The following is a 25,479-nucleotide window of genomic DNA, read 5'->3' as shown; positions in this document are numbered from 1 at the left end:
TGTGCAGTCAAGTCAGAACTTCGAATGAATGGAATGGAAAGAACCTTGGATGGATGGACAGTCTTGTCATAAAGATGTCTCTAATCTTTTCGGAGGTACAGTATTGACATTCTACAGTTACAATCTCAGTCTCGGCTTAATGAAGATCACATTGATCCTTAAGATGGTATCCCTGTAACTCTCGGCATACTATCTCTGCAGAACCATGTTGATGGAGTGAGTTTCCATGATGCACAGTATTCGGATCTGTGATCTCAATCTGAATATCAGTACACAATGACAAGGATCATAAGCAGTAATGTTTATGATGGTTACAGTCTCAACATAATGAGAATGATAAGGATGAACAGTCTCAGATCATGATGATGAAAGATGCAGCATGATGGGCATGTTAGTAAAGGGCAGCATGATGATGAATGAGACAGCATGATGATGAATGATGCAGCATGATGGGCATGTTAGTAAGGAGCAGCATGATGATGGGAGCAAATGGGAGCAGCTCAGTGACTAGGTGCAGCACAGTGACGGGTGCAACATGAGTACAAGCTGCAACACTATGTTAGGTGAAGTCGTCACCTTGGAGAATCAGTTGAAGCAGAATGTCTTCAACTGATCTCATGTATCATCATTATAGGAGATGATCTATGCTCATATCTAGATAAGTCAAAGTGTTGACTTCTGTTGTAAATGTACTATCTCTCTCTCTCTGCGCTGAACTTTGAAGAACATAAAAGAAGAATTGATCAAGGGTTTCCCCACATTGGGGTTTGTCCCTGGCTAGCGCCACATCTTGTGTCCTCTTGTCTTGGCTTGTCTTCTGTGATTTATGTTTATGTTCTATCTGCAGTTTACTTTAATGTTGATGTGATTGCTAATCTGGAAAAGATATTGTGCTAACTAACAAAATTGAAATAAATTGCTCTAAGCATAGAACATACCTAAAATTAACATGGTATCAAAGCTGAGGTGAAGACAATGCCCAAGCAAGAGTGAAAGAGCAATCACCGAAGACAGTTGGGAAAGGACAAAAGGATCAGTAGATTCCCTATTCCTCATCAAATTCACCAAGGGTGAAGTCGAAGCAAAGTATATTATCAAAATGGCGCAGCAGAAGTTTCTGATGGCCTAGCCAAAGATCACTTCATTGGGAAGTTCGGATCTAAGGGTGGAAGGAAAGGCAAATGCCTTGGTTGCAATAAGTTCGGCCATTATGCGAAGGAGTGTCCGAATGGCAGAGACACATCTCTTGATGAAGATAACAATCTTTCCAGCAACATCTTCAATGATCAAAGGAATGACGGGTAATGCAGGTCATCAAGGAAATGGTCGACTCTTCAAAGAAAGCAAGGAACCCCACATGGAAGAGATGGAAACAATCGTGGGATTATACTTGGAACCGATGCCACCTATCCCGGAAAGGGTGTAGGGAATGTTACCCCTCAAATGAATGAGGGTAACTCGATTCATTTACAGAATCTCTTTCATGTACCTGCTTGCGAAAAGAACCTGGTGTCCACTTCAGCAATGGAAGTCAAAGGTTAAGAGGTGGCACTCATCGATGGAAAGGTATATGTTTGAAAATAGAATTTTCAAGATGTTTTTGAGTTCAGGGTTGTATCAAATTGCAGGAAGTCCACTAGGGACCATGTCCATTGACACAACACCGGACGTCTATGAGTCAGATGGTGACAGGGATGCATGAATTCAAAAAGAGCATGAAAGTACTTGTCTGAGATGTACCGAAGGAAAATCTTACAAGGGGACCATTCCCCTCATGTAGCAGGTCCACAGGTTTGGAACAACCCGAGGGGTTTGAGATTGATGATCAGGAATCTCACATATGCAGGTGGAAGAAAGCCCTCTATGGCTTGAAGCAAAACTCCACGGGCGTAGTATGAGAGGATTGATAGCTTTCAGATGAAGCTGGGATTCACTAAGAGTGAAGTCAATCCAAACCATTGTTTGAAGGTTGTGGATGATATACCTCTCATACCGGCACCTTATGAGGACGACCTATTTCTGACAGGTGCAGACCCTCTCATTTGCAGAAGTGGGAGGGAGTTGGATTCTGGATGTGGAATGATAAACTGCAAGCCTATGACTACCTCGAGGATCTTAACTTTCAGAAGTTATATGGTAGTGATGTCGGACCAGATTTGGGAAATGCCTCTATGTTTCATAAACTCATTCACGTTGATGTTCTTGGTGAACTTCCATCCGGACATATGTTTTGCAGTTAGCATGGTGAGCTCATATTTGGTTGAGCCTCACTGGATTGGTGCCAAGAATCTTCTGAGATATCTTCAGGGCACAATCTCTCATGGATTGAGATACACTACCAGAAATATGAAACTGCATGGTTATTCCAATGTTGATTGGGCAGGCAGTGTGGTTTACCGAAAGGTCACTTCCGGGTGCTAGTTCTCTTTGGATTCTGCTTCGATATCAAATGAGCAGGAAGCAGAAGTCGGTTGCTATAAGCACCACCGACACCGAATACACAACTACGAGTATGATCTCATATGAAGCTACCTGGTTGAGAAAGCTCTTCAGTGATTTGTTTGTACACGTGATGAATACCACTATGATTCTCTGTGACAACCAGAGGTAGGATTTGATTATTGAGGAATCCTGTATTCAATGATTGCTCCAGCAGATAGACATCAGATACAACCTTATCTGGGATATGGTGAGTCAATGAGCGAGGAGGCTCCATCGCAGACTGATGTATAGGTCGCAGACATTTTGTCAAAGCCCCGGGGAAAAGTCAAATCTGTGACCTTCCCGAACGACTTGGAGACGTTAAGAGACCTTATTATAAGGGTTTTGGATGTTGCATGCATTGAGCTCTGGGAGCTCTGGGGGCTTGGAGTACTTACTGGAGAAACATACGACCACAGGGTGACTCACCCTCCCCTGGTGGTGCGCTACGAACAGGATGATTAGTTCTCCTGTGGGCCAGGATGATTTGTTCTCCGTGGCGACTGTGGAACAGGATGATTAGTTCTCCTATGGGCCTGGATGATTCATTCTCCATGGCGATTGTGGATCAGGATGATTCGTTCTCCTGTAGGCCAGGATGATTAGTTCTCTATGGCATCCACTGGACAAGATGATTCGCTCTCATGTGGACAAGATGATTCGCTCTCCTGTGGACATGATGATTCGCTCTCCTGTGGACATGATGATTAGTTCTCCTATCGAGGCATCCTACCCATGCAATCTGGGACTTATGGGAAGTACCTCTCATCTGATCAATGAGCAAGGAAATGAGGATAGGGACCATAGTAGTACCGATGGACGCATCGTTGTATCTACCGTACTCCCTATGCTAGGATGACCTTCATTGATCTAGGATCAATGATACTAGTCTGGGACCAGTGAGAGTAGTACATACTCTGAAACTGACTTCAGGTCAGTAGAGGATTGGCCTGAGACCAGTGGTACACACTCTGAGACTGACTTCAGGTCAGTGGAGAATGGTATGAGACATTCTCGATCAATTCTTCTTCTTCATGGTTGAGCAGAGCAGAGCAGAATTGAGCTAAGCAAAGCAGAGCTGAGCTGAGTTAAGTTGAGCTGAGCAAAGCAGAGCTGAGCAAAGCATAGCTAAGCTGAGCTGAGCTGAGCAAAGCAGAGCTGAGCTGAGCTGAGCAAAGCAAAGCAGTACAGGGCATTGATGGCAGAGATAGTACAGTTGGACATATGGATCAGCGGATGGAGTTTTCCCTAGTTGAGAACGAGTGTTAAAATTGGAAACTAAGGCCAAACTCCATGTGGGTCATCTTATTAATGGAAGCTGATATTTTTCTTGGATCCCTCTCATCGAGAGGTGTAGGATTGATCTAAAGATCATCCAATTCCGATAAGTATTCATGGAGTTATGAATTTATTTGTGTTATAAGACAAATTGTCAAGTCGGCCAGCAACTTGAGTAGGCTCAGAAGCCCAATAGTCATGTCTATTCATCATCTACGTTTTAGTATAAATAGGAGAGGACTTGAAGTCATTTGGGAGACATATTCTTTATGTGATCTCCTCCTCTCCACGTCTTTGAGTTTTTGGTGAAGGAGAGACACTAAGAATATACACTGAGCTAAGTAGATGATGCCCTAGCCGCAGTAGCTGATGCCCTAGCCACAGTATGTTGATCAAGCGCAGTCAATAGAGACACCTTATACGCAGTCAAAGGAGACCTATTCACGCAGTCAAAGGAGACATGTTCACGCAGTCAAAGAAGATACAGAACTTCGCATTCCTCTCTGAAATTCCACGTGAATTTTGGATACATGTATACGCTATACAGGAGGGACAAAGCTTGCATAAAGGGAGGAACAGAACTCGAGCTTTATCTCTGAATTTTTCATGTGAAGATGGGTGCAGGGATCCGCAATCAAGAAGGGACAGATCTCACATTGTCTCTCTGAAATTTCGCGTGTATAAGAAGCAGATCCGCATTATATTAGGGCACCTTTTTGTCTAAGTGCTTGACTACACCTCGGATAGGTATAAGGTGCAGTCAAGTCAGAACTTCGGATGAATGGAATAGAAAGAACCTCGGATGGATGGACAGTCTTGGCATAAAGATGTCTCTGATCTTTTTCGGAGGTACAATATTGACATTCTACAGTTACAATCTCAGTCTCGGCTTAATGAAGATCACATTGATCCTAAAGATGGTATCCCTGTAACTCTCGGCATACTATCTCTGTAGAACCATGTTGATGGAATGAGTTTCCATGATACACAGTATTCGGATCTGTGATCTCAATCTGAATATCAGTACTGTACACTTGCTCAGCATATTAATATGCAGTCACAATGACAAGGATCATAAGCAGTAATGTTTATGATGGTTACAGTCTCAACATAATGAGAATGATAAGGATGAACAGTCTCAGATCATGATGATGAAAGATGCAGCATGATGGGCATGTTAATAAGGGCAGCATGATGATGAATGAGACAGCATGATGATGAATGATGCAGCATGATGGGCATGTTAGTAAGGAGCAGCATGATGATGGGAGCAGATGGGAGCAGCTCAATGACTAGGTGCAGCATAATAGCAGGTGCAACATGAGTACAAGCTGCAACACTATGTTAGGTGAAGTCATCACCTTGGAGAATCAGTTGAAGCAAAATGTCTTCAACTAATCTCATGTATCATCATTATAGGAGATGATCTATTCTCATATCTAGATAAGTCAAAGTGTTGACTTCTGTTGTAAATTTACCATCTCTCTCTCTCTGTTGAACTTTGATGAACATAAAGAAGAATTGATCAAGGGGTTCCCCACATTGGGGTTTGTCCCTGGCTAGCGCCACATCTCGTGTCCTCTTGTCTTGGCTTGTCTTCTGCGATTTATGTTTATGTTCTATCTGCAGTTTACTTTAATGCTGATGTGATTGCTAATCTGGAAAAGATATTGTGCTAACTAAGAAAATTGAAATAAATTGCTCTAAGCATAGAACATACGTAAATTAACATATGCATAATGTTACTTTGTAAAACTTACATCTAGATAAAGATCTATCTCAGAAATATATATACGTTGTCTTGTTCCCAGGAGTCAACGTGTTCGTATCCGACACTTGAATCCCCGTATCCGTCAAATCCCAAATCCCCATGTCGGGTGACTTAGACCTTGACCTAATTTGGGCCCACTTGGGTTCTTTATGGTCCGACAACTTTGTGACTCACATTCCACAAGGATCACATAGAAGCCATTTTTCCTTTAGGATTTTTAGGTCTAGGATACCTCTTCTTAAGAGATATTCCCCAACCTGAGATCTCGGTATCCTCATAGCCCTTCTTAGAGAGCTAATCACCTTGCTTTCAAAGCAAGCAAGCCAAGTATTTGAGCCTCTTGTGAATAGGCTTTAGGAATCATCCATATCCTATCATTGATCCATTTATTCTTGTGATTCCTCTCATACCGGGATTCCTCCCATCAATGAAAGTATGTAAAGAGCACGAGGCTTTAGCTGAGGTGACAGTGGGCTATTGCTCCATTGTTGCCACTTGACCTAGTAGTTGCTCTATAGGATCCCCTCCTAGGACCCCTACTAGTTTGGGCGGTAACAAGGACCTAAGCTAAGTAAGCTGGTTTGAATTTGAATTTGAGTTGGACGAACTTGAAATTCAACAAAATTTGAGAGTGAAAATTTCAGTAATAAAATTCAGCATACTACAAAATTTGAAAACTTAAAAATATACGTAATATATGTAATATATGTAAAATGAAAATATATGCAAATTACAATTAGACACATATAACAAAAATGAAAACTTAAACATATATTTTAAAAATTCTCAAAATTTAAAAACAATTTCATGATATTAATTGCTTGTCCATTGGATTCTTTGTGATAGGGAATAGTGTCTTTCATGCCCCGTTGATGTTGTGACCATTTGGATCCATTTGTTTCTCCTCATTTTATTAAAAAAAAAACCTTTTGTTATTTTATTCTTGTGTTTTTTAATATAGCTTCGCATGAAACTTAAAACTCCTATGAAAAAATAAAACTTTATTTATAGAAGCGTAAATATGTTTCTTCTAGTTTTATTTTTTCATCTAAGTTAATTGCCTGCCTTACAACAATAACAATGCATGCAATACCAGTTGTTAAGGTGTTTATGTAGGTTTCCCATCTATCACATTAAAAACTGTGCAATGAGGAAAGAGACTCAAGTTATTAAATGTTTTCATGCTGGTGCAAATCACGATCCAAGTTCTAACAACATACAATTCGTGTCACTTAACTCTTGATCCATGCCTGAAGATGAATCTGGACTGAGAAACAATGGAGGCACTAAGTGTTGGCATCAGCATTGGGCAGAGTAAGAAAACTGTCAGCAGGTCCTGGAGTCTACACTCACTGGAGAGAAAACTGGATTGAAAACTCACTTGAAGCTTGGGGAAGTGAAAACTCGCAGTTTCCATTTTTTATTTTTTGTCTGTCAGGGTTGAATTTCAATGAATTCATGCAGTTAATGCCAAATTTATTTGCCTTCAAGTTTGAGTTCCCAACCCACTTCAGGTTCGATTTGAAATTCGTCAAAATGGGGCTGAATTTGTTCGAATATGGCCTCAGATTCAGCGAGTTTTGAATTTCAAGCGAAAAAACTGCCAAATGCAGTGACTTAGTTGAGGACACACAAGTTATCATGACATAGAACTTATACAGAAGGACGAGATAATCCAGATTACCAAAGCAAACTATCTTGTCCCGAATGGTTTCCCCACAATGTCACACACTCTTGTGATCAGCTACTATCAAGCAGTAGCAGTCAAACAAAACGCAAAGCCAAAATAGGCTTAAGTGATGGGAAGGCTGTTGCTGTTAGGACCCTAAACCTGCTCTACATTGGTATTTTGAATGCGCATTTGTATATTACAGCTTATAATGATCAAAAGTTTAAGCACCAAAATCCAGCACATCCTTTACCCTCAACCACATTGATCTGACTTCTTCACAATTTTATGGGATGCCTAAATACGACACTTATTGTTTGCAAAGTCATTCAATTGCAGTCCTCTTAACAGAGTTACCTTAATTTGAAGGTATAAAAAAAAATTCACAAAAGTATTGTCCTGGTTCTACTTCTAACTTATAACCAGAACTGATATAATCTGAAATGACTTCCAAGAAAAGGGACATGTTCAAATCAATCCAAGTTGACAAACTATAAATGACACTGCAGTCCACATATTTTCCTGGGCAGTTCAATGATTCATCACAGGAGATCAGTGTGCGTGTGCAATTGTATATGGAATTCAGGGATGTTATCAGCGACCTGGATCTATTTTCAGTTGCCTTGGGGGCAACTGCCTGATGTTGACTCGAAATGTGGTGTACTCCAGTCTCCCATAACATTATTAAATGCTTCACTTATCATCCAGGAAATCTACATCCCAGAAAAAAAATCTAATAAGACAAGTCATGAAAATTGAACATTTCTTATCATACATACCTGAAATTACTCGTAACAAGCATTCCAACAAAAATGATATTCACAGGAATCCATACTCGTACAAGGTTCCAAGTGAATGGTTCTGTTGTAATTATTCCAAACAAGGTGAGGGCATACACAACTGCCACAGACACAAGGCTCTGCAGTTCAAAGCAGACTTAATTAGGGCAATAAAAGATAATAGCCAGGATTTAAAATATTAATTTTCTATCAAAATAACTTGCCATCCACATATCATGAACGACAATAAGAGATTTATAGAGTGCTCCCAACTATTGACGTAAAGACAAACTGCTCATGTATCATATTGACAAGCAGGACTATCAGTAAGACACAATAACTCTACCTGGTAAAACATTAGAGATATCCCTGCATCTAAATTATAACCTGAGAGAACAACTTTATTAAGCAGGATCATGCTGCATGAAGAAAGACAATATGCCAATCCAGAAATAAGGGCCTGGTTCCGCACTTTTATGAACCCGTGTTCCCGGACAGTCCTTTCAACATCTTTCTCCACTTTACCATCCTCTAAATCAAAATCATCAGATATTGGTCGTGATCCTGCGGATGATCTGCAGGTACATAAAATATTATAAACATGGAAAGTCTTTTGACATTATTATGATTTTATAGCTGAAGAATACAACTTAAGAATCATTCAAGTAAAAGGAATGTTGCTGATACTACTCAAATTTTTATTTATAAAATATTGGTGGAAGCTATAATTTATAAATGACAAACCAAAACTACTTGCAAACTAAATTTATGATCACTATTGACCAAAATCAATAAGCAGGACTAGCAAGTTCAAGCATGGCTAAAACAAGGGAGTGCCTAAGACATAATTCCCCTACTTCTCAATCTTAAAGTGATCACAGGTAGGACTATGCCTGTAGTTAGACATGATGTTATGAAGAAAAGAACCTTGGTACATATACAAGAAGCAGAATGAGTGCCAAACCTCAAGGCTATATAATATACACTGTCAGAGGGCCAAAGCAACTAAGCTAGTTTTCAAGTTTCAACACTATTATACACAATGTAGTCACCAGTCAAAAAAAGCTATCCTAATTTAAACACTTCTAGAGGCAAACACTGTGCAAGATCTCTTCTCCTGTAAATAATTTTTCTGATATCAGGGGTTCTTTAATATCTATCACACGCAAAGAGCACCTATTGAAATAATGCTTCTACTATTACCATTTTTTTACCTCCTCCATATCCCTTCTTGTTAAATTATGGTATGTTCTATGCTTAGAGCAGTTTACTTATTTTTCTTATTATTATCCACAGATTAGCAATCACATGTACATTAAGTAAAGTGCAGATAGAACATTTAAACGATCAACAGAAAACAAGCCAAGACAAGAGACACAAGATGTGGCGGCTAGCCAGGGACAAACCCCAATATGGGGAAACCCTTTGATCAAATCTTCTTTTATCTTCAATAATTCAGCAGAGAGAAATAATACAAAAATCTGATTTATATCAGCAGCAGCAAACCCTAGATCAGCAAAGTCAAACTTGGTCAAATGAGTTGAAATTGACCTCCAATATGCTTGGTCAATTTCCAGTCAACTTGCCCTTGAACAACCTGAAGAAGCAGCCCTAGAACAGCCCCAAAAGTTCAGTCGATTTGCAGATTTCTGAAGTCAACTTGCAGCCCTAAACTAGGGCAGTCAATATCGGTCAAACCAGAGGTCAGATCACCTCGATTTCTGTGCCAAAAATTGCGGCCTGCCAAGGAGGATCAGCCACACCAAATTCACAGTCAAAGAGGAGTCCACGCTGGTCAAAGTACCTTCCTACAGCTTGTAACCCTAGAAATCTACGTCCTTTTTCCACACATGTGAGAGAGAGTCTTTCTACGCAGGAGAGAGAAAGAGACTCTTTTCTGCGCAGGAGAGAGAGAGATATGATGAGAAGTGAGCGACCAAATGAGGAGGAGGCATCCTGTATTTATATGCAAACGTTGAAGATGAATAGATGTGTCTGTTGGGCTTCTGAGCCTACATAAGTTGCTGGCCGACTTTGACAATTTGTCCATAATCAAAATAAATTCATATCTCCATAAATACTTATCGGAATCGGATGATCTTTAGATCAATCCTACACCTCTCGACGAAAGGAATCTAGGAAAAATATTATCAGCCATAAATAAGGTGACCCACATGGAGTTTGGCCCTAGTTTCCAATTTTAACACTCCCTCTCAACTAGGGAGAACTCCATCTGCAATTCGTCTGACCGTCGCTACTATTCATCCATCAAATGCACTACCTTGTACAGCTTGACCCCTACTCTGCTATGCTCCGTTCCGCTCTACTCGAACTATGAAGAAGAAGTGATCGAGGATGTATCATACCATCCTCCATTGACTCGAAGTCAGTCTCAGAGTGTGTACCACTCTCACTGGTCCCAGACCAGTATCATTGATCCCAGATCAATGGAGGTCATCCTAGCATAGGGAGTACGGTAGATACAACAATGCGTCCATCGATAGAACTACTATGGTCCCTATCCTCATTTCCCTACTCATTAATCAGATGAGAGGTACTTCCCATGAGTCCCAGACTGCATGGGTAGGATGCCTCGACAAGAGAACTAATCATCCTGTCCACAGGAGAACGAATCATCCTGTCCAGTGGATGCCACGGAGAACTAATCATCCTGGCCTACAGGAGAACGAATCATCATGTTCCACAGTCGCCATGGAGAACGAATCATCCTGGCCCACAGGAGAACTAATCATCCTGTTCCATAGTCGCCACGGGGTGTCACAGGGGAAGGTTGAACCTTTTACCCTGTACAAAGTGCACCAACAAGGGATGGTGAGTTACCCTGTGGTCATATGTCGCTCCAAGAAGTACCCCGCGCCCCCCTGGAGCTCCCAAAGCTCAGTACATCATACTTGACCCTCGAAAGAGGGTCTCTGAATGACACCAAGTCGTTCTCGGAAAGTCAAGAATTTGACCTTTCCTAGGGGCTTTGTCAAAATGTCGGCGACCTATTCATCTGTACCAATATGTTGGAGCCTTATAGCTCCCCGCTACACCATATCTCGAATATAGTGGTACCTGATATCGATATGCTTGGAGCGATCATGGAATACGGGATTCTCTGATAAACGAATCCCGCTCTGGTTGTCACACAAGATCACGGTGGTATCCAATGTAAATCCAAACAGCTCACTGCAGAGCTTTCGTAACCAGGCTACCTCACAGGAGGCCATGCTAGCAGCAATGTACTCTGCCTCAACGATGTTCAAAGCCACCGACTTCTGCTTCCAGGCTACCTCACAGGAGGCCATGCTAGCAGCAATGTACTCTGCCTCAACGATGTTCAAAGCCACCGACTTCTGCTTCCTGCTCATCCAGGATATCGAAGCAGATCCCAAGGAGAAACAGCACCCGAAAGTGCTCTTACGGTCCTCCAGACTGCCTGCCTAATCAGCATCAGTATATCCAAATAGTCTCACATCTCCGACAATGTACCTTAACCCATAAGTAATTGTGCCACGAAGATATCTCAACAGATTGTTGGCACCAATCCAATGTATGTGGTGAGGTTCAACCATATGTTGACACAATGTGTTGACTGCAAAGCATATATCTGGACGGGAGTTCACTAGGAACATCAATGCTCTGACGAGTTGACGATACTCGGTGGCATTTCGTAAAACAAGTCCAGCAGTACTACCGCTTAACTTCTTGAAGTCAAGCTCCATTGGGGTAGTTACGGGCTTGCAGTCCACCATACCGAATCCTTCTAATATCTTCACCACATATTTTCCTTGAGATAGGAAAATCTCCCCTGGCTTCTGCCAGACTTCAAGTCCTAGGAAATAGTACATCAGTCCTAGGTCCTTCATTTCAAACTCAAAAGCCAACTCCATCTTACATTTGTGAATGAGAGGGTCTGCACCTATTAGAAAGAGGTCATCAACATATAGCACCAATATGAGAGGTTTGTCATCTACAACCTTAAAGTAAAGGTTAGGGTCGACTTCACTCCTAGTGAATCCCAACCTCATCAAGTAGCTATCGATCCTCTCATACCATGCTCGGGGTGCTTGCTTCAGCCCATAGAGGGCCTTCTTCAACCTGCACACATGAGATTTTCGATCATAAATCTCAAATCCCTTGGGTTGCTCCACGTAGACCTCCTCTTTGATCGAACCATGCAAGAACGCAGTCTTAACATCCATCTGATGTAGGTTCCATCCTTGTGAAGCAGCAAGGGCTATGATCGAGCGGATGGTGGTATATCGGGCAACAGGTGCAAATATCTCGTCACAATGTATACCTTCCTTATGAGAGAAGCCACGAGCGACAAAACGAGCCTTATACTTTTATGTACTTCCATCAGTTGCATGCTTTATCTTGTAAAGCCATTTTGAAGTGACAATTGCCTTGTCCTGGGGTCTGGGGACTACATCCCAGACATCGTTCTTCATAATAGACTCATATTCTTCGGTCATAGCATCCTTCCATACTTGATGCTTGACGGCATCTGTGAATGATGAAGGCTCATTTTGGATGATCGTGCTCATGATGGTCAGGTATCCCTGATACCTGTTCGGTTTCTTACTTTCACAAAAGGTTCCTCGGGGTGCTGTGTGTCCTTCAGCATCATCAAGTGTCCCCCTAAGCCATGAAGGCCTCTTCCTTGAAGAGGAAGGCTCAGGCAGAGGAGGATCAATAGGATCCAAGGGTTCTTCCACATCAGGCATTGTCTCATCTTCTTTTTCCTTCGGTTCCCTGGTGTCAGCTTCTTGAGAGCTCCTCAAAGTAGGAAGATTGTCCACCTTGCTAAGGGCCATATCTTCGTCAAAGGTGACATCATGACTAATCTCAACTTGTTAAATTGGCAACTAGGGCCAAACTCCATGTGGGTCGACTTATTTATGGCAGCTGATATTTTTATTGGATCCCTCTCGTCGAGAGGTGTAGGATTGATCCAAAGATCATCCGATTCCGATAAGTATTTATGGAGATATGAATTTATTTTGTTTATGTAATTATAGTCAAGCCGACCAGCTCTTATGTAGGCTCTAGAAGCCCAGCCGACGTGTCTATTCAGCCTCTGCATTTTTAGTATAAATAGATGAGGATTTTATGTCATTTAAAACATATATTCTTGAGTGATCTCCTCCTCTCCACGTCTTGGGTTTTTGGAGAAGGAGTGATATGTTGGCCTTATGAAAATGCCCTAGCCGCAGTACATCGCAGTCATGGTAAAACGCTGGTCATGGAGACAAGTCATACGCTAATAGGTTATGGAGACAGTCATTCCACAAGGCATCCAACGTATCTGTTTCGTTGTCATATAAAAGCACCGCAGTACAATCTTAACGCTGTTCATGGTTCATGTTATACGCTGGACATATTATGCTGTTCATGATTTATACGCTATATATGTTGTCATCTAACGCACTCTATATGCAGTGATGAAGCAAAGGAACGCAGTCATATAATATAGATCTAGCCGTAGCAAACCCTAGCAATCTTAACGTTGTTCATGGTTCATGTTATACGCTGGACATATTATGTTGTTCATGATTTATACGTTGTATATGTTGTCATCTAACGCAGTCTATACGCAGTGATGAAGCAAAGGAACGCAGTCATATAATATAGATCTAGCCGCAGTAAACCCTAGCAATCTTAACGTTGTTCATGGTTCATGTTATACGCTGGACATATTATGTTGTTCATGATTTATACGCTGTATAATCTGACTGGAATGGAACGCTGTAATATATGGTACGCTGTATAATCTGACTGGAATGGAACGTTGTAATATATGGTACGCTGTAATATATAGGTGGATATAGGTGGATGAGTGGTATGGAACGCGGTAATATATGGTACATTGTAATATATGGAACGATGTAATATATAGGTGGATATGCAGCTCAATGAATATATATATGCACGCAGTCACTCAGCAACTCGAAGTCACTCAGGTAATATATATATACACGCAGTCAATATATACATGCACAGCTTTCACATTACTGCAGATGACAACTTGATTGTGTAGTTTGAGACTACATTTATAGCCTAGATGCTTTGCTAGGCTGCAAGCCATAGCAAGCAGCTGAGGCTGATGATAGTATTATAGTGTTGCCGCGTGATGATGCACAGACAGCAAAGAAGATATGAATCTCCACAAGGAGTATATTACAACGAAAAGTCCAGATCTGTCATTCTTGTTGTTTTGGGGTAGCAATGTGATGCTGTATAATGAGAGCAACATTACAGTCATTGAGGTGCAGATCCATGATGATTGAGAACAACTCAATAATTTCTGGAAGCAACACTACATAATGAATGGGCAGCATGATAGAATCATGCAGCAGCACAACACATGGGCAGCATGATGTATGAGGTCATGGACAACACAATAATCATGAGCAGCATGATGATACAACATGATGGTGCTACACGGTCAGGTGCAGCAAATGGACGAGATGCAGAATGATGATAGGTGAAGGAGTCACCTTGGAGGATCAGTTGAAGCAGAATGTCTTCAACTGATCTCATCGTTATAGAAGATGATCTATGCTTAGATCTAGACAAGTCAAAGTGTTGACTTCTGTTGTAACTGTACTCTCTCTCTCTCTCTCTCTCTCTCTCTCTCTTTCTCTGCTGAACTTTGAAGATAAAAGAAGATTTGATGAAAGGGTTTCCCCACACATTGTGGGGTTTGTCCCTGGCTTGCGCCATATCTTGTGTCCTCTTGTCTTGGCTTGTCTTCTGCATATTATATTTATGTTCTATCTGCAGTTTATCGTAATGCTGATGTGATTGCTAATTGTGAAAATTTAAATAAATTGCTCTAGCATAGAACATACCATAACTTAATATGGTACCAGAGCTGAGGTGAAGACAATGACCAAGCAGGAGTGAAAAAGCAATCACCGAAGACAGTTGGGACAAGACAAAAGGATCAATGGGTTCCTCATAATTCACCTAGGGTGAAGTTGAAGCAGAGAATGTTATTAGAATGGCGCAGCAAAACTTCTGATGGCATCACTTCATTGGGAAGTTCAGATCTAAGGGTAGGAAGGAAAGGTAGATGTCTTGGTTATGAGTTCGGCCCTTATGCGAAGGAGTGCCCGAATGACAGAGATGCGGGTCATCAAAGACAATGGTCGACTCTTCCACGAAAGCAAGGAACCCCAAAATCTCTTTTATGTACCTGATTGAACCTGATGTCCATCTCGGAAATGGAAGTCAAAGGTTACAAGGTGGCACTTATCGATGGAAAGGTACGTGTTTGAAAATAGATTTTTTAAAGATGTTTTTGAGTTCAGGGTTGTATCAAGTTGCAGGAAGTCCACTGGGGACCATGTCCATTGACTCAGCTCTAGAGGTCTGTGAGTCAAATGGTGACTAGGATGCCTGAATTCAAAAGGAAGCATGAAGATACATGTCTGAAATGTACCAAAGGAAAATATTATAAGGGTACCATTCCCCTCATGCAGCAGGTTCACAGGTTTGGAACAACCCGAGGAGTTTGAGAATCATGATCAAGGAATCTCATGTATATAGGTGGAAGAAAGCCCTCTATGGCTTGAAGAAAAACACCTCAGGCATAATATGAGAGGATTGATAGCTGTCTAATGCAGCTGAGATTCACTAGGAGTGAAACCGATCCAAACCATTACTCGAAGGTTGTGGATGATAAACCTCTCGTACCGGCACCTATGTCTAACAGGTGCAGACCCTCTCATTTATAGGAGACAGAGGGAGTTGGATTCTGAATGTGGGAAGATAAGATGCAAGCTTGTAACTGCCTCGAGGATCTTAACTTTCAGAAGTTATATGGTAATAATGTCGGACCAGCCTCTGAGTTTCATAAACTCATTCGCGTTGATGTTCTTGGAGAACTTCCGTCTGGACATCTGTGTTGCAGTTAGCATGGTGAGCTCATATTTGGTTGAGCCTCACTAGATTGGTGCCAAGAATCTTCTAAGATATCTTCAGGGCACAATCTCTCATGAATTGAGATACACTGCCAGAAATATGAAACCACGTGATTATTCAAATGATGAGTGGGCAGGAAGTATGGAGGATCACTAGAGCACTTCTCAGTGCTGTTTGGAATCTGCCTTGATATCCTGGATGAGCAGGAAGCAGAAGTCGGTGACTCTGAGGACCACCAAGGCAGAATACATTGCTGATAGTATGGCCTTCTGTGAGGCAGTCTGGTTGTTGAAGCTCTTCAGTGAGCTGTTTGTACACATGATGAATACCACTGTGAATCTCTATGACAACCAGAGATGGGATTCGATTATTGAGGAATCTCGTATTTGACAATTGCTCCAGCAGATAGACATCAATTACTGCCTTATCTGGGATATGGTAATTCGATGATCAAGGAGGCTCCATCACACTGAGATGATGTACAGGACAGAGCCCTGAGAAAAGATCAAAATTTGTGATTTTCCCGAACGACTTGGAGTCGTCGAGAGACCTTTGTAAAAGGGTCCTACATGCTGCATACATTGAGCTCTAGGAGCTTTGGGGGGCTTGCAGTTCTATTGGAGCAACATACGACCACAGGGTGACTCACCCTCCCCTGGTGGTGCGCACTGAAACAAGATGATTCGCTCTCTTGTGGGACAAGATGATTCGTTCTCTTGTGTAGCAGGATTGATGTGTTCTCCTGTGAGGCCTGGATTGATGTGTTCTCCATGGCGATTGTAGCAAGATTGATGTGTTCTCCTGTGAGGCCTAGATTGATGTGTTCTCCATGGCGATTGTAGCAGGATTGATGTGTTCTCCTGTGAGGCCTGGATTGATGTGTTCTCCATGGCAGCCTGGATTGATGTGTTCTCCATGGCGATTGTAGCAGGATTGATGTGTTCTCCTGTGAGGACAGGATTGATTAAGTTCTCCTGTCGAGGCTTCCTACCCATGCAGTCTGGGACTCATGGGAAGTACCTCTCATCTGATCAATGAGCAGGGAAATGAAGTTAGGGACCATAATAATACCGATGGACGCATCGTTGTATCTACCGTACTCCCTACGCTAGGATGTCCTCCATTGATCTGGGATCAATGATATTGGTCTTGGACCAGTGGTAGGAGTTGTACATGCTATGACGCTGACTTTGGGTTGGTTGAGACTGGTCTGGGACCAGTGGTACATACTCCGAGACTGACTTCGTCTCAGTGCAGTACTGTTCTGGGACCAGTGAGAGTGGTACATACTATGACGCTGACTTCGGGTCAGTTGAGAATGGTCTGGGACCAGTGGTACACTCTCTGAGACTGCGATACTGGTCTGGGACCAGTGGTAGGAGTTGTACTTACTATGAAGCTGACTTCGGGTCAGTTGAGACTAGTCTAAGACTAGTGGTATGCACTCTGAGACTGACTTCAGGTCAGTGGAGAATGATATGACTCATTCTCGATCAATTCTTCTTCTTCATAGTTCAGCGGAGATGAGCAGAGCAGAGCCAGCAGAGCAAAGCTAGCAGAGCTGAGCTGAGCAGAGCAAAGCCAGCAGAGCTGAGCAGAGTAGAGCAGAGCCAGCAGGGCTGAGCAGAGTTGGGCAGAACAATGCAGGGCACTGATGGCAGAGATAGTACAGTCGTACACATGGATCAGCGGATGGAGTTCTCCCTAGTTGAGAGGGAGTGTTAAATTGGCAACTAGGGCCAAACTCCATGTGGGTCGGCTTATTTATGGCAGCTGATATTTTTATTGGATCCCTCTCGTCGAGAGGTGTAGGATTGATCCAAAGATCATCCGATTCCGATAAGTATTTATGGAGATATGAATTTATTTTGTTTATGTAATTATAGTCAAGCCGACCAGCTCTTATGTAGGCTCTAGAAGCCCAGCCGACGTGTCTATTCAACCTCTGCATTTTTAGTATAAATAGATGAGGATTTTATGTCATTTAAAACATATATTCTTGAGTGATCTCCTCCTCTCCACGTCTTGGGTTTTTGGAGAAGGAGTGATATGTTGGCCTTATGAAAATGCCCTAGCCGCAGTACATCGCAGTCATGGTAAAACGCTGGTCATGGAGACAAGTCATACGCTAATAGGTTATGGAGACAGTCATTCCACAAGGCATCCAACGTATCTGTTTCGTTGTCATATAAAAGCACCGCAGTACAATCTTAACGCTGTTCATGGTTCATGTTATACGCTGGACATATTATGCTGTTCATGATTTATACGCTGTATATGTTGTCATCTAACGCAGTCTATACGCAGTGATGAAGCAAAGGAACGTAGTCATAGATCTAGCCGCAGTAAACCCTAGCAATCTTAACGTTGTTCATGGTTCATGTTATACGCTGGACATATTATGCTGTTCATGATTTATATGCTGTATATGTTGTCATCTAACGCAGTCTATACGCAGTGATGAAGAAAAGGAATGCAGTCATATAATATAGATCTAGCCGCAGTAAACCCTAGCAATCTTAACGTTGTTCATGGTTCATGTTATACGCTGGACATATTATGTTGTTCATGATTTATACGCTGTATAATCTGACTGGAATGGAACGTTGTAATATATGGTACGCTGTATAATCTGACTGGAATGGAACACTGTAATATATGGTACGCTGTAATATATAGGTGGATATAGGTGGATGAGTGGTATGGAACGCGGTAATATATGGTACGCTGTAATATATGGTACGTTGTAATATATAACGCTGTAATATATAGGTGGATATGCAGCTCAATGAATATATATATGCACGCAGTCACTCAGCAACTCGAAGTCACTCAGGTAATATATATATACACGCAGTCAATATATACATGCACAGCTTTCACATTACTGCAGATGACAACTTGATTGTGTAGTTTGAGACTACATCTATAGCCTAGATGCTTTGCTAGGCTGCAAGCCATAGCAAGCAGTTGAGGCTGATGATAGTATTATAGTGTTGTCGCGTGATGATGCACAGACAGCAAAGAAGATATGAATCTCCACAAGGAGTATATTACAACGAAAAGTCCAGATCTGTCATTCTTGTTGTTTTGGGGTAGCAATGTGATGTTGTATAACGAGAGCAACATTACAGTCATTGAGGTGCAGATCCATGATGATTGAGAACAACTCAATAATTTCTGGAAGCAACACTACATAATGAATGGGCAGCATGATAGAATCATGCAGCAGCACAACACATGGGCAGCATGATGTATGAGGTCATGGACAACATGATGTGTGGACAACACAGTGATCATGAGCAGCATGATGATACAACATGATGGTGCTACACGGTCAGGTGCAGCAAATGGACGAGATGCAGAATGATGATAGGTGAAGGAGTCACCTTGGAGGATCAGTTGAAGCAGAATGTCTTCAACTGATCTCATCGTTATAGAAGATGATCTATGCTTAGATCTAGACAAGTCAAAGTGTTGACTTCTGTTGTAACTGTACTCTCTCTCTCTCTCTCTTTCTCTGCTGAACTTTGAAGATAAAAGAAGATTTGATGAAAGGGTTTCCCCACACATTGTGGGGTTTGTCCCTGGCTTGCGCCATATCTTGTGTCCTCTTGTCTTGGCTTGTCTTTTGCATATTATATTTATGTTCTATCTGCAGTTTATCGTAATGCTGATGTGATTGCTCACTGTGAAAATTTAAATAAATTGCTCTAGCATAGAACATACCATAACTTAATACAACTTCCCTTTGACCAGCTACATAGATTTTATAGCCCTTAGTATTTTCACTATAGCCCACAAAGATTCCTTTCTTTCCAGATGCACCCAATTTATTCCTTTTCTCTTTCAGCACATGAAAATATACAGGGCTTCCAAAAATTCTAAAATGAGATACGTCAGATTTCTTACCGGTGAACATTTCTTCAAGAGTCTTGGAATCCAATGCTTGATGAGGGCATCGGTTTTGTACATATACGACAGTGTTTGCAGCTTCGGCCCATAGAAACTTCAGAAGTCTTTGATCATGGAGCATAGCACAGACAGCTTCCACAATCGTACAGTTCTTCCTTTCTGCCACACCATTCTGCTTAGGAGTATATGGTGTAGTAGTCTCCCTCTTAATGCCAGCCTCTTTGCAAAAGTCATGAAACTCATTGGATTCATATTCAGTCCCATTATCAGTCCTTAAGATCTTGATCTTCTTTTCGGTTTGATTCTCGATCAAGGCTTTGAAGTGTCGAAACCAGGAGAACACTTCATCCTTCTTTTTCAAGACATATATCCAAGTCTTGCAAGAATAATCATCTGTAAAAGTGAGGTAATATGAATATCCTCCCAAGGAGTTCACAGGCATCATACCAGATATGTCTAAGTGAATCAACTGTAATATATCGGTATCGGACGTCTTGCTTTGGCTTGAGGGGAATGGTCCCCTTTTGAGCTTTCCTTCAGCACATCCCGAACATACACCTTCTTGCTCTACTCGGAATTTGGGTATCCCTGTCACCATTCGTCTTACATCGGGTAGAGCTTTATAATGAAGGTGAGCAAACCTTCGATGCCATAGTTCGGACTGAAAAGATGTGTCACAAGACATGACACCTAGCAGACTTCCTCCGACCTGATATAATGAATCAACTCGAAACCCAAGAGTGAAGGCATCTTTAAAATTCTTTCTCCATACACGTACCTTGCCATCACTGAAAGCCACCTTATAGCCTTTGTCTTCCATAGTCAAAATGGACACCAGGTTCTTTTTAAGATCAGGTACATATAATACATCTTGTAGGTGGATTGTATTACCCTGATTCAATTTAAGAGAGACATTTCCTACACCTTTCACAGGATATTTTGAATTATCTCCAAGAACAATTTCCAGGTTGGTTTCTTTCTCTATCAGATTATAGAGAGCTTCTTTGTAACCAGTGAAGTGCCTTGAGGCACCACTATCAATAAGCCAATTTCCCATCGAGTCCGGAGGAGCAGAGGTAGATAGAGCAACTGGTAGATAATATTCATCTTGCTTATTGTTAATGGTGTTAGATTCATACCTGGAATTTCTTGCCCTTTTGAATGGTTGTCCTCTTCCTTGATTTCCGGCACTTCTCTTGCCGTTGCTTTAAGACCTGTCGTTCCTTTGATTGCCATGAGAGGGATTTTGATCATCGTCCGAGTGTGAGTCCCTTTTATCAGGGCACTCCCTTGCATAGTTACCCGTTTTATTGCAATTGTAACATCGTCCTTTCTTTCCAGCCTTTCCTTTGAATTTAGCCCCGAAATTGTTTCTTCTCTTAGCATGAGAAGAAAAGGCAGCGGGATGACCTTTAGGTATGGGCATTTCTTGCTCTTCCATCCTTGTTTCTTCTTGAATGCATCTCGCCATTAATTCCTCGAATCCAGGAATTACATTATTGTTGAGAAGAGTAGCCCAAAATACGTACCATTCGGATGGTAATCCTCCAAGAGTTGTGAGTGTCATTTCCCTGTCAAAAATTACTTCCCCAATAGATAGGAGATTGTTCTTGATCTCGGTGATCTTTAAGAAATATGCTTGCATACTCTCATCTTTGCCCTTCTTAATTTCCTTCAGCTTATTTCTAAGAAACAAGACTTGATTAGCATCATTAACTTTAAATAAACTCACCAGTCTATCGTAGATTTCCTTGGAGGTGTTCAAGTCGGAAATGTAAGCCACCAAGCGCTGGTCGATAGAGTCCCGGATGATCTTCCTTGCTTTTATTTCCCCCTTGGTCCATTTGTTCCTAGCAGCAGCAGATGCATTTGATGGAGGTTCAACAATTCTGCCTCTCACATGGTCCAACACTTCTTGTTCTTCTAATGTTAGATCGAGAGACATCTTCCATCCGTGGTAGTCAGACTTCTCATGGAGTTTGTCTTCAGCAGGGAAGTGTGTTGAGGACCCCATGGTTTCTTTTTTATTTTAGATAGCCTTGCCAACCTTCTCTTCGGTGATTGCTCTTGTTCTTGCTTAGACTTTGTCTTCACCACACCTCTGATACCATGTTAAATTATGGTATGTTCTATGCTTAAAGCAGTTTACTTATTTTTCTTATTATTATCCACAGATTAGCAATCACATGTACATTAAATAAAGTGCAGATAGAACATTTAAACGATCAACAGAAAACAAGCCAAGACAAGAGACACAAGATGTGGTGGCTAGCCAGGGACAAACCCCAATATGGGGAAACCCTTTGATCAAATCTTCTATTATCTTCAATAATTCAGCAGAAAGAAATAGTACAAAAATCTTATTTATATCAGCAGCAGCAAACCTAGATCAGCAAAGTCAAACTTGGTCAAATGAGTTGAAATTGACCTCCAATATGCTTGGTCAATTTCTAGTCAACTTGCCCTTGGACAGTCTGAAAAAGCAACCCTAGAACAGCCCCAAAAGTTCAATCAATTTGCAAATTTCTAAAGTCAACTTGCAGCCCTAAACTAGGGCAATCAATATCAGTCAAACTAGAGGTCAGATCACCTCGATTTCTGTGCCAAAAATTGCGGCCTGCCAAGGAGGATCAGCCACACCAAATTCGCAGTCAAAGAGGAGTCCACGCTGGTCAATGCTGGTCAAAGTACCTTCCTGCAGCTTGTAACCCTAGAAATCTGCGTCCTTTTTCCACACGTGTGAGAAAGTCTTTCTACACAGGAGAGAGAAAGAGACTCTTTTCTGCGCAGCAAAGAGAGAGAGATATGATGAGAAGTGAGTGACCAAATGAGGAGGAGGCATCCCGTATTTATATGCAAACGTTGAAGATAAATAGATGTGTCTGTTGGGCTTCTGAGCTTACATAAGTTGCTGGCTGACTTTGACAATTTGTCCATAATCAAAATAAATTCATATCTCCATAAATACTTATTGAAATCGGATGATCTTTAAATCAATCCTACACCACTCAACGAGAGGAACCTAGGAAAAATATTATCAGCCATAAATAAGGTGACCCACATGGAGTTTGGCCCTATTTGCCAATTTTAACACTTCCAAATTGCTTCTTTCTTAATGCCTTTCTTGCCAGATACCATCCATTCTTTTCAATACCTTGTCTTCTTATTGCAGCCATATATTTTCCAGTTGCTCCAAAAACTGACTCTTCTTTTCTTCTTGTTTCAATTTCATAAGCAATGAGTTTTGCATCACAATGATAGATGCATCTTAGAACTCCTTGAAGAAAATGTTAACAAAGTGCTCACAAATAATTAGATGGCTCGATCTTTATTGCAGATCAGAAAGTCAGAGAAAAGAAATGCTGCTGTTATTGTATGAATAATCTCCAAAGAGATGCAGCATGCATAACACTGAATAAATACAGATATTTTCCCTCCAAAAAAAATATCAGCATGCCTAAAAACAAACCAATCACCCAGAATATATGAGCCCTGATCTTGGACCATGTACATTCTAAAGCTAGTACCAGACATCCTAGTTTACATAGGTATATGGACTCAGATCTTTTTCCTTTGTGTTTTGTCTGTTCAGAAAACAAACCTAATACTCCAACCCTAAATGGACACAACCAGAAACAAAAAATTTGTAGAAAACATTAATTTCTCCATTCCCTACACCATAAATTATATTTCTTTTAAGTCAATATCATTGCATAACTGGAACGGCCAACTTTATATCCATGCAATGCAGAAACATATACTTTAATAGTTTAATGCAAAACAGAAATTTTACCTCTTTGACTAGAAGTTTCCCAAATATTAACCTGTGAATTTTCAGCCTTGGGGCTGTTACAAAATATAGAACAAAATGTTGGTATTATGACTAATGTGTTGTCCTTGATGGCACCCTACTTGATAAAGATGTCAACATGATGGTTATGCAAATGCTACAAGTGAGACTCGCAGAAGAATATCAATTCAAAGACAAAAAGATGATAAAGGTCAAGTTTAGGAAAGTATATGCGGGTCCTGTGAAGATAAGCCGCATACATACACAGGTATGACGAAGAGAAGTCGCATACAGTTTCCGCACTATGGTATTATGAATATCAAAGGTCTATACCATTGTCTTGGCCCATAGTAATAAGCGCGACAACAGATATTTGATCCCATCAAATAATACCACCAACATTACTAAGAGATTAGCCTAAGGTATTGGCTAAGGCCTAAGCTAAGAAACCAGATTTGCTCCCCTAGCACCATGTGTCCCGAATCGGACACGATTCGATGGGACATGTGTCCTCCGGATCGTGTCCGATTCGGGACACACTGAGACACGATTGTGTCCTGATTCTAGGACAATTGTGGCGGAATTTTGCCCTCAACGCGCATCATTGTGGGTGAGTTGTGGGTGTGTGAGAGCTAAGAGCAAAGGGTGAGAGCAAAGAGCAAAGGGTGTGGAAGCATTTTCGATGAGACTTAGGCAACAGGTAAGTACATTTTCTCTATACTTTTTTTGCATTTTTATTACAGCAATTTGCATATGCATTTCTTTTACAATTTTTTGCATTTTTTGTTTTTTTTTACAACATTCATGGCTCAATCAAGGGCAACATAGAAGGGGCAAAGGAAGGGGAAGAATGTCCCCATTGGAGATGCCCCTCTTCCAATTTCATCAAGGTCTGCTGCAAGTGTTCCCTCTATTGCAAGTGGGGCTGCAACAACAGCTTCAAATGTTGAGGGAAGACAACATCCTCAAGATAACAAATATCCCTTATGGAAATATGTCACAAGAGAGCAAGGGCCAGGCAGCAAGATGAAGGGAGGAGGCAATGTTGCTTGGAAATGCAACTATTGCAACATTCATTTCATGAGCACATATCACAGTGTGAAAGCTCATTTGTTGGCTTTACCAAGTTGTGGAATTGTAGCTTGTACAAAGGTGCCTTTACCAAAGAGGAAAGAAATGGAAAGAGAGGTCAATGTTGGTATGGCAAATGTGGCTGCAAAATCTAAAAAAAACAAGAATGATGACCCCCTTCCATTCTTGAGGAAAAGCAGCAACAAATTCTCATTTGAGAGTTCTGGTGGGGGACAAGCAGCAAAAAGAAAGGCAATTGCACTTGGTCCAATGGACAAGATTTTTCAGAAAGAGAAATAGGAAGAGCTTGATCTCACCATTGCCTTTTTTTCTATCAAAACTTCATATCCTTTAATGTTGCATGCTCACCTCTATTTATTGAGATGTGCCAAGCTCTAACTCAAGGGGCTCCATCAGGGTATGTGCCTCCTGGGTCAGAGAAGCTTAGAACCACAAAGAAAGAGGTGGACAACATGCTTGAGACTATTAAATTAGCATGGCCAACATCTGGGGTTAGCATTGTTTCTGATGGATGGACAAATCCAGCACGGCACCCACTCATCAACTTCATGGTGTCTTCCTTGAATGGTCCAGTTTTCTTGAAATTAGTGGATGCACTTGGACAATACAAGGATGCACAATATATGAGTGAGTTGTTTATTAAAGTTATTGAAGATGTAGGTGTTGATTCTTGTGTGCAAATCTGTTAAAATTGGCAACTAGGGCCAAACTCCATGGGTCACCTTATTTATGGAAACTGATATTTTTCTTGGATTCCTCTCATCGAGAG

The 25,479-nt window shown here is 41.3% G+C and overlaps 1 protein-coding gene across 2 annotated transcripts in view; it reads right to left on the bottom strand.

Moving 5' to 3' along the window:
- LOC149243453 (GDP-mannose transporter GONST1-like) overlaps positions 1–25,479 on the bottom strand; it is a 192,525-nt gene that overhangs the window by 156,588 nt on the left and 10,458 nt on the right. For both annotated transcript variants that reach the window (XM_089374520.1, XM_089374521.1), the window contains exons 3-4: positions 8,325–8,553; positions 7,979–8,118 (exon numbers count right to left, since the gene is read on the bottom strand). In XM_089374520.1, the coding sequence (XP_089230646.1) occupies positions 7,979–8,118; positions 8,325–8,553 (369 nt within the window). The remainder of the gene's footprint in view (positions 1–7,978; positions 8,119–8,324; positions 8,554–25,479) is intronic.

Source organism: Pinus tabuliformis, chromosome 8 (genome assembly GCF_031772625.1).
Source record: "Pinus tabuliformis cultivar Carrire ecotype Pingquan chromosome 8, CPIR1, whole genome shotgun sequence".
Lineage (NCBI taxonomy): Eukaryota > Viridiplantae > Streptophyta > Pinopsida > Pinales > Pinaceae > Pinus > Pinus tabuliformis.
This window is presented reverse-complemented; position numbering and strand designations above follow the sequence as displayed.